Raw genomic sequence first — 13,336 nt, forward strand, 5'->3', positions numbered from 1 at the left:
AAACACGTTCAACGTCATGCCTGCCAACAGCCAGCAATCATCGGGAGTTTATCAAGCATTTCTTGTTTGACAAGCAGTTTGTGGAGCCACGGGACTCATAAAATCTCAGATTGCTCAACCAGCTAGTTGATGAAACAAGACACAGCCCTCGAAACGAAATCATTAAGACCGTCTACCATCAAGTGCTAGAACAGGTAGACAGGTTCTATGGGCAAATGAGAGATCATGGAAAGAGATCCAGTGGGGTAAAATGGGAAGGTATCTTGGAAGAAGGTGACATCTCTCCAGAGAAAGCCAGAAGGCCATTTTAGGTAGAGGGTGTAATGGCTGCTGTGTTGCACCATCCGGGCCCTGTAGCAGGACTGAGGTTCTCAACCCTCAGCTGCCCGGAGGGCAGCCTACTGATGGTTCGGAGCTGAGGCCCTCCCAGCCAACAGAAATGGACTTGGCCCGGTGGTTATGGAGTCAGGGTCTTGGTCCCAGGCTGAGACTGAGTTTTCCATCATTGCCATGTCTCCAGTTATGGTCGTTGTGGCAGAGACTGCTAATTGTCCCCACCATCCATTCTCCGCTTCTTCCTTGGGACTTGAACCTACGGTTTTGAGCCAGACACGTGGCTTCCCAGAATAAAGTCTACATTTCCCAGTTTCCTTTGCAGTTAGATGTGGTCACGTGACTAAGTGCAGCTCCATGGGATGTAAGGTGACATGATGTGTGTCACTTCCAAGGCCTGCCCTTAAAGAGAGGAGGTGTGCCCTCTGCTTTTCCTTCCCCACCTAGCTGGAATAAAGACATCATGGGGAGCCCTACTGGACTGTAGGCAGCACAATGGAAGGAAGCTTGGTCCTAACTCTGTGGAGCCACCACACTAGCTTTGGGAGGCTGGAGTGCAAAAGGTCATATAAGTGAGCAATGCTCTTCTGTCTTGCTGAAGCCTCTGCTATCCCAACCAAAGCAACTATAGTATCAACCCCTTAGTTGGCAAACCTCATTCATAGGAACCACTGTGATTCCCAGAGCCAGGCCGTGGAGAGGGGAAGGCAGGCCTGATTCTCTCCCATTGTACAGCCACTGAGCTAAGCTCAAGATGGCTGGTCCAAGGTCACTCACTGCTGAATGGATTCCTGGGCCCAGGGGGAAAGGAAGGGTTTAGACTTTGGGAAAGGAGAGAGTTTAGACCTTGGGATCACACCAGCTTTGGTTTGAACCCCACCTCCCTCCTTACTGAACCCTACCGTGAAAGACCAGGTGAAAACAATGTGTGTGGCAAGCTAGGCTGATGATCTGCCTCTAGGACATTCTGGTTCTCAGAATCCAGAGGGCCTGATGCCTAATCAGGTGCTCTTTCCCATGAGGATTCTGGCGTCTGAGGTAAGGGCTATTCTCTGGCTGTGGGAACAAGAAGGAAATCAGGATTCACTCTCAGGGGAAGTGATGTCTGAGGTAGGCCTTGGAGGATGGGGAGATGTTATGTGGGGAGAGAAGAAGGGACGGCATTCCTCAGAGAGGGAACAGCTGGAGCAAAGGCACAGGGATATGACTCATCCTGAGACTCCATACCGTGGGACTGAAAAGAAAAGCTCCCAATCCTAGCCCTGGTCCAGAGTCCCACCCTTTTAATATTTTATTTAGTGGTTTGGGGGTTTGGAGCGGTGGGGGCTGGGGCAGAGGTTGGGGGTTGAGAAGGCAGCATGACAGTGCTTGGAAAATAATTACTTAAAAAAATTTTTTTAAGTTTGTTTATTTGTTTTGAGAGGGAGAGAGAAAGAGAGAGAGAGAGACTCTGAGCGGGGGGGGGGGGGGGGGGGGGCAGGGAGAGGGAGAGGGAGAGAGAATCCCAAGCAGGCTCTACATGCTGCCAGAGCAGAGCCCAACGTGGGGCTCAAACTCACAAACTGAGATCATGACCCGAGCCGAAACCAAGAATCAGATGCTTAGCCAACAGAGCCACCCAGGTGCCCCAGGAAGATAATTACTTTTAGAGGACAAAACAAAGTCACCTGATGAGCTCATGGTCCCTCCTCTCACCCACTAGGAGATGCTGCGTAACAGCCACTGAAGCAGGTGCCTGCCCCCACAGTCTGTGCTGTGTGAGCAGATCGACCCGCCTCCGTGCCCCTGGGCTTCCTCAGACTCACAGTCTTTCTCTGCACAGAGATACATGGTCTGAGACGTTCATGTAAAAAACAAAGCCTGGTGAGGCTACATGCAACTTACAAAACAAAACAAAGCTGGGTGGGGAGGCTCTGGATGAAACCCAGGTTGTAAATGCTGATAACTATTGAAGTTACAGGATGGGTTCTTGGCTGGGCGGGGGTGGGGGGGGGGTGGGGGGGGGTGGGGGGGTGGTAAGTGTCCATGATATTGCCCTTTCTTCAACATGTTTGAAATACTTTTTGTTAAAAAAGTTATTAATAAGTTTTTTTTAATGTACATGTATTTTTATAGCAGCATTATTCATAATAGCCCAAAGTAAAAACACCCAAATGTATATTACCTGGTGAATACATAAATAAATAAAACGTGTTATATCCACACAATGGAATATCAGATAAGAGAAAGAATGAAACAACCACACATGCGACAATATGGACGCATTTGAAAACATTCTGCTAAATGAAAGAAGCCGAATACAAAAGACCACGCATTGTGTGAGTCCATTGATAGGAAATGTCCAGAATAGACAAATCTGCAGAGACAGAAAGTAGATTAGCGGTTGCCAGGCACTTGGAGGGGGGCGCGGGGTGGTGCTGGTGTAGGAATTCAGAGGTGACAACTAAGGGATATTGGGTTTCCTTTGGAGATAACTAAAATGTTCTAGAATGGATGGAAATTGAATGGAAAAAGCCATTTCCCATTATTAATCGGACAGAGAATTTTCATTAGGCCAGTACTGTGATGGGCATTTTACAGGTTTCCATACGAAATGCTCCAGCCATTTCCACTGCCTCCTGGTCAGACATTCACAGAGTCTTAGGGAGGTAGTTTTCCAAAGTTCACTGGGTCTCAACCCTGGCTGCACACTGGAATCCCCTGGGGGCTGGATAGACACTGGTGCCTGGGTTCCGTCCCTGCCCCAGGAGGATGGTGATTTAATTTGCTTTAGGCAGTGAGCATTAAAAAAAATTTTGTTAACGTTTGTTTTTATTTTTGAGAAAAAGAGACAGAGCACAAACCGGAGAGGGGGAGAGAGAGGGAGACACAGAATCCGAAGCAGGCTCCAGGCACTGAGCTGTCAGCACAGAACCCCACACGGGGCTCAAACTCAAACCGAGAGATCAGGACCTGAGCCGAAGTTGCACGCTTAACCGACTGAGCCACCCCAGGCGCCCCATGGGCAGCGGGCATTTTAAAAGCTCCCCGGGTGATCTGAATGTGCAGTTGAGGGGAAGACTGTTTTAATGACTAGAAGAGAATATTGAAATTATGACATTAGAGTATGGCATTCTATCATTTTTTTTTTTTTTTTAGAATAACGTGTACATGAGATTATAACATAAACAGTATTTCTCCCTGTGCATTTCAGTCTGGGAATCTGGAGACCTTGGGTCTACAGGTCATCTCTGTGACTGCACCAAACAAAGGGGACCCACGGGAGCAGCAATCGGGCAGGCAGGTGGGTCTCTCAGAGGGCTGGTGCTCCCTTCTTCCGGAGCGGCCCTTTCCCATCTTGGACAACTCTTGCTGAGCCCAAAGCCGCTTCTCTGACACTTGCACGTGGCCCCTGACCTCAGTCAACCTGCACCATTCACCACTCCCTGGAGGTATCCCCTTCCCCCCGCCCTGCTGTGTTACTGTTGTGATGCAATTTGAGGTCCTCACAGGAAGCCCTGGCTCCTGCCCAACCTATCCCCTACCTATGGAACTTCTTCTCACCATTTTCTTTTCTTTTCTTTTCTTTTTTTAAATTTTTTAACGTTTTATTTATTTTTGAGACAGAGAGAGACAGAGCATGAACAGGGGAGGGTCAGCGAGAGGGAGACACAGAATCTGAAACAGGCTCCAGGCTCTGAGCTGTCAGCACAGAGCCTGACGCGGGGCTCGAACTCATGGACCGCGAGATCATGACCTGAGCCGAAGTTGGCCGCTTAACAGACTGAGCCACCCAGGCGCCCCCACCATTTTCTTTTTTAATGTTTGTTTTTGAGAGAGCACAAGAGGAGGAGAGGCTGAGAGAGAATCCGAAGAGGGTTCTGAGCTGACAGCAGAGAGCCCGATGTGGGGCTTGAACTCATGAACCATGAGGTCATGACCTGAGCCGAAGCAGGACACTCAACAGACTGAGTCACCCAGGTGCCTCTCTCCTCACCTTTCAGACACCACCTCAGATGCCACTTCCACGAGGCATCTCTGGAGACGTTGCCCCCTTCCTCTGCACTCCTATGCCTTTGAATTTCTGACATTCAGCTGGAACTCTCCTGTGTTATACCTACCTGCTGGCTGCCCTTAGGTCCGAGTAGACTATAAATAAGTTCCTTGAGGGTGAAGGCAGAGTTTCATTTTATGTTATATGTCTGTGTCCTCTGTAGAGCCTAGCATAGGCTCAGCAAACACTTGTTGAATGAATGAATGAATGAATGAACATAGACCTTTACTGCATCACTAATGAAAACCAGGCACTGTGCTAAGTGGTTTTACAAACATTTTCACGTACCCCAAATCGGTCCTATCACAGAGCTTGGCACACATTTCCAGAAGATGGACCCCCTGCTGCCTCGGCTCTCCCAGGAACAAAACATACAATCTTGGGGCAGAAAGCACAGGCTGGCAACAAGAGGAGGGAATGTGACCCAGAGGAGAGAGGCCCCGCGTGCCACATGTTGAAGAATTTTCTAAAAAAGAGACAAACCTCAGGGACACCTGAGTGGCTCTGCTGGTAAAGCATCTAACTCTTGGTTTCAGCTCCAGTCATGATCTCATGGTGTGCGGGTTCAAGCCCTCTGCTGAGCCCCCCATCGAGCCTGGCAATGGCAGCATGGACCCAACGGCAGCTTGGGATTCTCTCTCTCTCCCTCTCTCTCTGTCCTTCCTCTGCTCGTGTTCTCTCTCCCTGTCTCAAAAGTAAACTCACAAAAATAAAAAAATAAAAATAAAGAGAGACAAACCTCTGGTTACATGGTGATACAGTGATTATTTGCACCTAAAATATGAAATCATCTACCAACAGACTTTTGGAACTGTTAAGAATGTTCGCACGTCCGCTCAAAACCAGCTCAATACGTCAAACAGTCAACCTTCCTTTATATCAGCAATAATCAATTAGATTAGAAAATGCCATAGGAAGAAAGAACCCGTATTTCACAGAAACAAAAACTAATAAATTCAATAAAGACATACACAATCCTTACTGAATGGCATTAAAGGCCAGAAGACATAGAGAGAGACTATATTTACAAATGGGAAGATATAATTTCAGTTAAAATCCCAGCAGAGCTTTTCCCAGGGGGAAAAGTGGGGTCAAGAATAACAGAGGCAATATTTGAAGAAGAAATTGGAAGAGGAGCAGAGGAGGAGAGGCATTGCCATATATAATAAGGCTACAGTGATGAAAACAGTGAGATGTAGTGCAGAAATGCACAAATTCACCAGTGGGAGAGAAGAGAGACGCCAGGGACAGACTCTTGAGAGTCCGAAGCTTGAGTAAGCCAGAGGCAGCATCTCAAACCAGTGTGAAGAGGGTTGACTGTAAATGGTGTGGAGAAATTGTTTCTCACACGGCAAAAACAATGAGAAACTTTGATTACTCCCTCAAACCAGCCACAAAATAGAATTAAGGATTTTTTTAATGGATTAACGAAAGAGCAAAAACCTTCAGAACTTTTGAAAGGAAATGTAGAAGAAACCATTGTAACAAAGTAAAGATATTAAAACAGAAATTATAAGAGGCAAAGTTTGAAACATTTGTGTTAAAAGTGACATTTTCTGAACGACAAAAGACATCCTAAAATAAAAAGACACGCCACGGAGTGGAATAAAAGGGCTGTAATGTCTAACTGGCACATGAATTCGTGTGCTGACTGTGTAGAGAACATCGACTGCAAGTTAAAGAGAACAAGATGATGGTAGGAAAAAAAAAAAAAACAGGAAAACCTCACAAGCAGGCAGGTAAGTCACAGAAGAGGGCACACAAGTGGGCAGGAAATACACAGAGATGCTTAACATTACGACCAATCAGGATATGACAAATGAGCAAAATAAAATGTGATATATTTTCACATGCATTAGATTGACTTAAAACTTTGAGGTCTGACAATACCAGGAATTAACGACATTGTGGGAAACTTAGAACTCGCACATGCTGCTGGAGAATGATTTAGTCAAGTCTGTTAACGTTAATGGGAATGCGTGTCCTAGAGAAACATTCGATGTGGGCATGAGAGACACAAAGAAGGGTGTTCACTGACGTGTTTATAACACAAACTTGACTGTTCCATCAATGGAATGGCTAAGCGAGCCATGATATACTCTTAATGGAATATATATGGAAAGAGGTAAAGATGCTCAAAGAAAGGAGTCCTCAGGTAAAGATGCTCAGGAAATGGAGTCCTCCTTCTTGTTCTGCTTCTAACTGATGATGGGATGTTGCACAAGTCCCTTGTCTCTCTTTCTTGAATGCTCTCCCCAGATATTCTCACAGCTGGCTCCCTCACCAGCTCCAGGTCCGTGCACAAATTCAACCTGCTCAGACAGACTTCCCTGACCCCAGGATCCACACAACTGGCATCTGTACTCCCTGACGTTGCTTTGTCAAGAAGAAGCATATTTCTGGGGTGCCTGTGTGGCTCAGTCGGTTACGTGTCCAACTTTGGCTCAGGTCATGATCTCACGGTTAATGAGTTTGAACTCCGTGTCGGGCTCTCTGCTGTCAGTGCAGAGCCCTCTTCTGATCCTGTCTCCCTCTCTCTCTGCCCCTCCTACACTCACTCTCTTTCTCCCTCTCTCTCTCTCAAAAATAAATAAACATTTAAAAACAACAACAACAACAAAAAGAAGCATAGTGGTTTAAAAAATGAGTGTGCATAATAATGAAGCAACAGAAAGACAAATAAAGAAACTGATCCCATTCACAATTGCACCAAGAAGCATAAAATACCTAGGGATAAATCTAACCAAAGATGTAAAACCTCTGTATGCTGAAAACTATAGAAAGCTTATGAAGGAAATTGAAGAAGATATAAAGAAATGGAAAAACATTCCGTGCTCATGGATTGGAAGAATAAATATTGTCAAAATGTCAATACTACCCAAAGCTATCTACACATTCAATGCAATCCCAATCAAAATTGCACCAGCATTCGTCTCGAAACTAGAACAAGCAATCCTAAAATTTGTATGGAACCACAAAAGGCCCCGAATAGCCAAAGTAATTTTGAAGAACACCAAAGCAGGAGGCATCACAATCCCAGACTTTAGCCTCTACTACAAAGCTGTCATCATCAAGACAGCATGGTATTGGCACAAGAACAGACACATAGACCAATGGAATAGAATAGAAACCCCAGAACTAGACCCACAAACGTATGGCCAACTAATCTTTGACAAAGCAGGAAAGAACATCCAATGGAAAAAAGACAGTCTCTTCAACAAATGGTGCTGGGAGAACTGGACAGCAACATGCAGAAGATTGAAACTAGACCACTTTCTCACACCATTCACAAAAATAAACTCAAAATGGATAAAGGACCTGAATGTGAGACAGGAAGCCATCAAAACCCTAGAGGAGAAAGCAGGAAAAGACCTCTTTGACCTCAGCCGTAGCAGTTTCTTACTTGACACATCCCCAAAGGCAAGGGAATTAAAAGCAAAAATGAACTATTGGGACCTCATGAAGATAAAAAGCTTCTGCACAGCAAAGGAAACAACCAACAAAACTAAAAGGCAACCAATGGAATGGGAAAAGATATTTGCAAATGACATATCGGACAAAGGGCTAGTATCCAAAACCTATAAAGAGCTCACCAAACTCCACACCCAAAAAACAAATAACCCAGTGAAGAAATGGACAGAAAACATGAATAGACACTTCTCTAAAGAAGACATCCAGATGGCCAACAGGCACATGAAAAGATGCTCAACGTCGCTCGTCATCAGGAAATACAAATCAAAACCACACTCAGATATCACCTCACGCCAGTCAGAGTGGCCAAAATGAACAAATCAGGAGACTATAGATGCTGGAGAGGATGTGGAGAAACGGGAACCCTCTTGCACTGTTGGTGGGAATGCAAATTGGTGCAGCCACTCTGGAAAACAGTGTGGAGGTTCCTCAAAAAATTAAAAATAGACCTACCCTATGACCCAGCAATAGCACTGCTAGGAATTTACCCAAGGGATACAGGAGTACTGATGCATAGGGGCACTTGTACCCCAATGTTTATAGCAGCACTCTCAACAATAGCCAAATTATGGAAAGAGCCTAAATGTCCATCAACTGATGAATGGATAAAGAAATTGTGGTTTATATATACCCAATGGAGTACTACGTGGCAATGAGCAAGAATGAAATATGGCCCTTTGTAGCAACGTGGATGGAACTGGAGAGTGTTATGCTAAGTGAAATAAGCCATACAGAGAAAGACAGATACCATATGTGTTCACTCTTATGTGGATCCTGAGAAGCTTAACAGAAACCCATGGGGGAGGGGAAGGGAGAAAAAAAAAAAAAAAGGAGGTTAGAGTGGGAGAGAGCCAAAGCATAAGAGACTCTTAAAAACTGAGAACAAACTGAGGGTTGATGGGGGGTGGGAGGGAGGGGTGGGTGGGTGATGGGTATTGAGGACTTCACCTTTTGGGATGAGCACTGGATGTTGTATGGAAACCAGTTTGACAATAAATTTCATATATTGAAAAAAAAAAAGAAAATTTCCATTTTCTTTTGGTAAATAGTCAGTAGTGGAATACCAGATCATAGAGTATTTCTACTTGTCAAATCACTTTGTTTTATACCTGAAACCAATGTAACAGTGTGTGTTAACTATACTTCAATTAAAATAAAAAAGGAAAAAAAAAAGACGAGTGTGCAGATGCTGGGTCAGAGTGGGTTCTAATCCCAGCTGTACCAACTACTGCTTGTATCACCTTAGGCAAGTTAGTTAAGCTTCCCGTGACTCGGTTTCCTCCTCTGTAAATGGAGATAACAATAGTTTTCACCTCAGAGGGCTGTTGTGACGACTGAGTGGGTTGATATGCCAAAGACTTAGAACGGTGCCTGATATAAAGGAAGTGCTAGTAAATTACACGGCAGTTAACTTGAATGAAGACGACTGGAATGCCGTGAGATAATAAACCTCACAAACATGCTGCTGAATGACGAGGGTAAGTCCCACATGCACCTCACTCCTCCTTGAACTACTCTCCTGATTGAAATGAATGAGTTCTGACAAGTCCTTGAATGCCAGAGGACGGAAACACCACTTACTCTCCCAGATGGTGTATTTTAAGAAGTTGCAATAAAGATATGACGAGGGTGGGAGCAACAGAGCAGGTGAGTGGCACAGATACACAGAAAGGGACAGAATCCCAGAGGCAGGATGTCTCCAAGGGCAGGAATTCTGTGACTATCAGACGAGGGAGTGGGGGCTCTCACCCAGCAGCTTTTTGAAGGCTTGTTCTAGGGTCCATTGTGTGACTGAAACATTAACTGCGACATGCAAAGAGGTCTCTTTGCATTAAAAAAGATGTAGACGGGCCAAGAGACACCTGAAAAGATGCTCAACTTCACTCATCCTCAGGGAAATGCAAATCAAAGCCACAATGAGATAGTACCTCCACCTGTCAGGGTGGCTGAAATCAAAAATATAAGAAACAACAAGGGCTGGTGAGGATGTGCAGAAAAAGGAACCCTCAGGCACTGTTGGTGGGAATGCAAACTGGTGCAGCCACTCTGGAAAACAGTGTGGAGCTTCCTCAAATAATTAAAAATAGAACTACCCTATGACCCAGCAATAGCACGGCTGGGAATTTACCCAAAGATTACGGAAACACTAATTCGAAAGGATAGGTGCGCCCCTATACTTATGTGATTTACAATAGCCAAATTATGGAAGCAGCCCAAGGGTTCATCTATTGATGAATGGATAATTACTCAGCCAAAACGAAGAAGGAAATCTTGCCGTTTGTAACGACATGGATGGACTTTGAGGGTATAATGTTAAGTGAAAGAAATCAGTCAGAGACAGACAAATACCATGATTTCACTTCTATGTGGACTTTAAGAAACAAAACAGACAAACAAGGAGAAAAAGAGACAAACCAAAACACAGACTCTTAACTATAGAGAACAAACTGATGGTTACCAGAGGGGAGGAGGGTGGGGGGATTAAAGAGCACACTTACCAGACGAGCCCTGGGTAATGTAGAGAATTATTGAATTGTTGTATTGTACACCTGAAACTAATGTGACATTCTATGTGAACTATACTGGGATGTAAAATTTTTTAAATGAGAAAAAAAAAAAAAAAGATCTAGAAGGATCTAAGCAAAGCCCTTAGCACTGGCTACAGGAAGGAGGCTTAAAAAAAAAAATTCCATTTACTTTTGCACTGTTCGAGTTTTGTGCAGTGAGAGAGTTAATTCCTTGTGAAATACTAGAAAGAAAAAGTGATTTGCCCATAAGAGGCCCTCAGTAGATGGGCGTTACTATTATTCTTTACAAGGAAGACAGACAGACTTCTCAGCAAGCACAGAGGTGCCCAGGAGGGGAAGGCAGTCCCGCCCGGCCTGCTTTCCTCACACAGTGCCGCTGGGCCTTCTATGAGGCTCACTGGCTCTACCTTCAAAGTGTATCCTGAACCCTTTCATACTGTCCTCATCACCCAGCCACCGGCTGTGCTCATCCCTCGTTAGACACAACGGTGGTCTCCCTGTTGCTGCCCTTCCCCCTCTGACTCACTCTGCCCAGCAGCTGAGTGAGGTTCCTTAAAAACCCCAGCCGGGTAGGGGCGCCTGGGTGGCTCAGTCTGTTGAGCGTCTGGCTGCGGCTCAGGTCATGATGTTGCAGTTTGTGGGTTCGAGCCAGCTCGGAGCCTGGAGCCTGTTTCAGATTCTGTGTCTCCCTCTCTCTCTGCTCCTCCCCCGCTCATGCTCTGTCTCTCTCTCTCTCTCTCTCTCTCCTTCAAAAATAAATAAAAACATTAAAAAAACCCCAGCCGGTCGCTGATGCTTACCAAGCAAGCAGTTCCCATGTGCCAGACTCTGTGATAAACCGGTCCCTCTAGCTCAGTTAATCCTTTAATGACACTGGGAATTCGGTACAAGACAGGATTTCCACCTTACAGAGGCGGAAACAGAGGCACAGAGCATTCAGTAGTTTGCCCCAAGTTCGTGGCGTCATGGGTGCACCTTCTGACCCCTGCCTGCCTCTCCAGCCTTGACCCCCACCCCCTCCTCCTCGCCCCTACTCCCTGGCCCCCTGGCTGCTCCTCCACCTGGAACGTTCTTTCCCCCATCTTCAAACGACCTGTGCTCTCATATCACTCGGGTCCCTGTTTGAATGCCGCCTTCTCCGAAAGGGCTCAGAAGTTCCCCCAGGGAACTCAGAACCAAGGCCTTACCCATTTCAATCCCGCAGATGACCAGGGCCGCAATCACTGCCCCCGCTGACGTCCCGGCAAAGCGATGGGTCGTTTCCAGCATCCGGGGGGCCAAGTCTCGAAGGGCATCCACGGCCCCGGCCTGGTAGAAGGAGAGAAATCCACTGCCGGAGAAGGAGATGGAATGAGGAGTGTCTGGGTCCCCCTTGAACACCTGTTCTTCCATCTCCTTGGCCCCTCAGTGCTTGCCTCTGGCTGCTGTCCTACTGGAACTCAGGGCCAAGCTTCCCTGCCGGCCCGGAGCCTAGAGTGGGCCGTCTCTCCCGGGTTGGCCGGGACACTCACGGGCGGCTCAGGCAGCCACCGCCTGGGCTTGTCGGGCTCCTCCGGGAGGCAGTCCCAAAGGCTGGTACAAGGTCTCAGGCCCAGGCCGAGGCGCAGAAGGCACCCCGAATGTGCGAGTGGCGTCCTGGACCTCCGAGCGCGCCTCTGGCTTCATTGTGTGGCTAGGTTCATCTCTGGCACAGACTCCTCAGCCCTTGTCCCGTGCTGCGTTCAGCTAGCAGACCGGCAACTGCCACCAGGGCCATCCCAAAGAGGCAGGCACTGCTCAGCTCTCAGCCCAGGAGGCTTCACACACTGAGTTGCAAAACCTCCACTGATGGTTATCATAGGGTGTCTCTGACACGCTGCGGCAGCAAAGGAATTATGTGTTGGCTTCCCTCCAAGAGGATGGTGTCCCCTCCCCGACAGGGGCAGGGCCGGCAGGTTGGCTATTATGGTCTTTGAGGGGGACCCACTCACTCCACCTGTGCCCCCCGACAGCATCGCCCCTCCCCAGGCTCCTTCTCCAGGCTCTACGGGCCACGCAAGGTGTGTTACACAATTGTTTGTATTTGCTCTTATGCAAGACCGTGTGTGTTTGTTCACGTGTTAGGACTGGCCACGGGCAAAATTGTAAAGGAAGAGAAGTCAGGCTTCAGGGCCCCACCCATCACCACCTCACCATCTCTCCCCACCTTTCCTCTCCAGCCCTACACTGACCCACTCACGCTCAGCACCCTCTCACCAAGCGCCAGACTTCCATGCTGTCTCCTAAGTGTACAGGAAAAAAGTCAACCTGAAATCTAGACATTCTAAGTGATGGGAGCTTCATACCGTGTGCTCTTCTGATGATAAGTTGGAGAGGGCAAAATTTAACCCCGAGAATGAACAGCCTTGGGAGGCCAGACAGGGGGGCATTGGGGTCAGGGCCGAGAGGTGTTTGGAGCCCAGAGGGCAAAGGAAGTGGTGCGTGGGGACCAAGGTTGGCTCCAGGGAGCATCGGTCATGCCCCTTCTGGAGCTGTGTAATGTGGCCCGGAGAGGAGGGCCCTTCCTCAGCCCACAAATTTCTCTGCCTAGGATACCACAAAGCTGCAAAGTGGCAAAATCACATCTCTCCCCTCCCCCCAACCCAAGACCATACAGGTAGGACCAGAATTAGCATTGAGACACCAAGTCCCCCACTCGACGCTCAGCCCAGCTCCACACTCTGTTAGGATGCGATGTCAGTGCTTCCCCCTGTCCCAGGGAACCCCCACCAACTCGTGGCCCGACGGATCCACACTGGAATCCACAATGAGGGCAACACCCCGGATTCAGTTAGGAGGAAGTTTTCTCTCTTGGGTGGATAGTTCCAGATATATAATTGTCTCTTCCACCTGGGAAGGGACCTTTTGATTAACTGTGTGTTGTAACAGGGACAACGTGTGCGTCTGTGAGTACAGACAGAGGGACGCGAGGCTTTACCGCTGGTGGGCAGGA

At 47.3% G+C, this 13,336-nt stretch overlaps 1 protein-coding gene across 4 annotated transcripts in view; it reads right to left on the bottom strand.

The window, feature by feature from the left end:
- PNPLA1 (patatin like phospholipase domain containing 1) overlaps positions 1-12,351 on the bottom strand; it is a 49,234-nt gene extending 36,883 nt beyond the window's left edge. For 2 of the 4 annotated variants that reach the window (XR_008298636.1, XR_008298635.1), the window contains exon 1: positions 11,553-12,351. Coding sequence is in view for 2 of the 4 variants with exons in the window: in XM_027057885.2 (XP_026913686.2) it covers positions 11,553-11,757 (205 nt within the window). In the remaining 2 variants the exon portion in view is untranslated. The remainder of the gene's footprint in view (positions 1-11,552) is intronic. The other 2 variants (XM_027057885.2, XM_027057884.2) reach the window with 2 other exon arrangements.
- Positions 12,352-13,336: the final 985 nt, after the last annotated feature.

Source organism: Acinonyx jubatus, chromosome B2 (genome assembly GCF_027475565.1).
Source record: "Acinonyx jubatus isolate Ajub_Pintada_27869175 chromosome B2, VMU_Ajub_asm_v1.0, whole genome shotgun sequence".
Taxonomy (NCBI): domain Eukaryota; kingdom Metazoa; phylum Chordata; class Mammalia; order Carnivora; family Felidae; genus Acinonyx; species Acinonyx jubatus.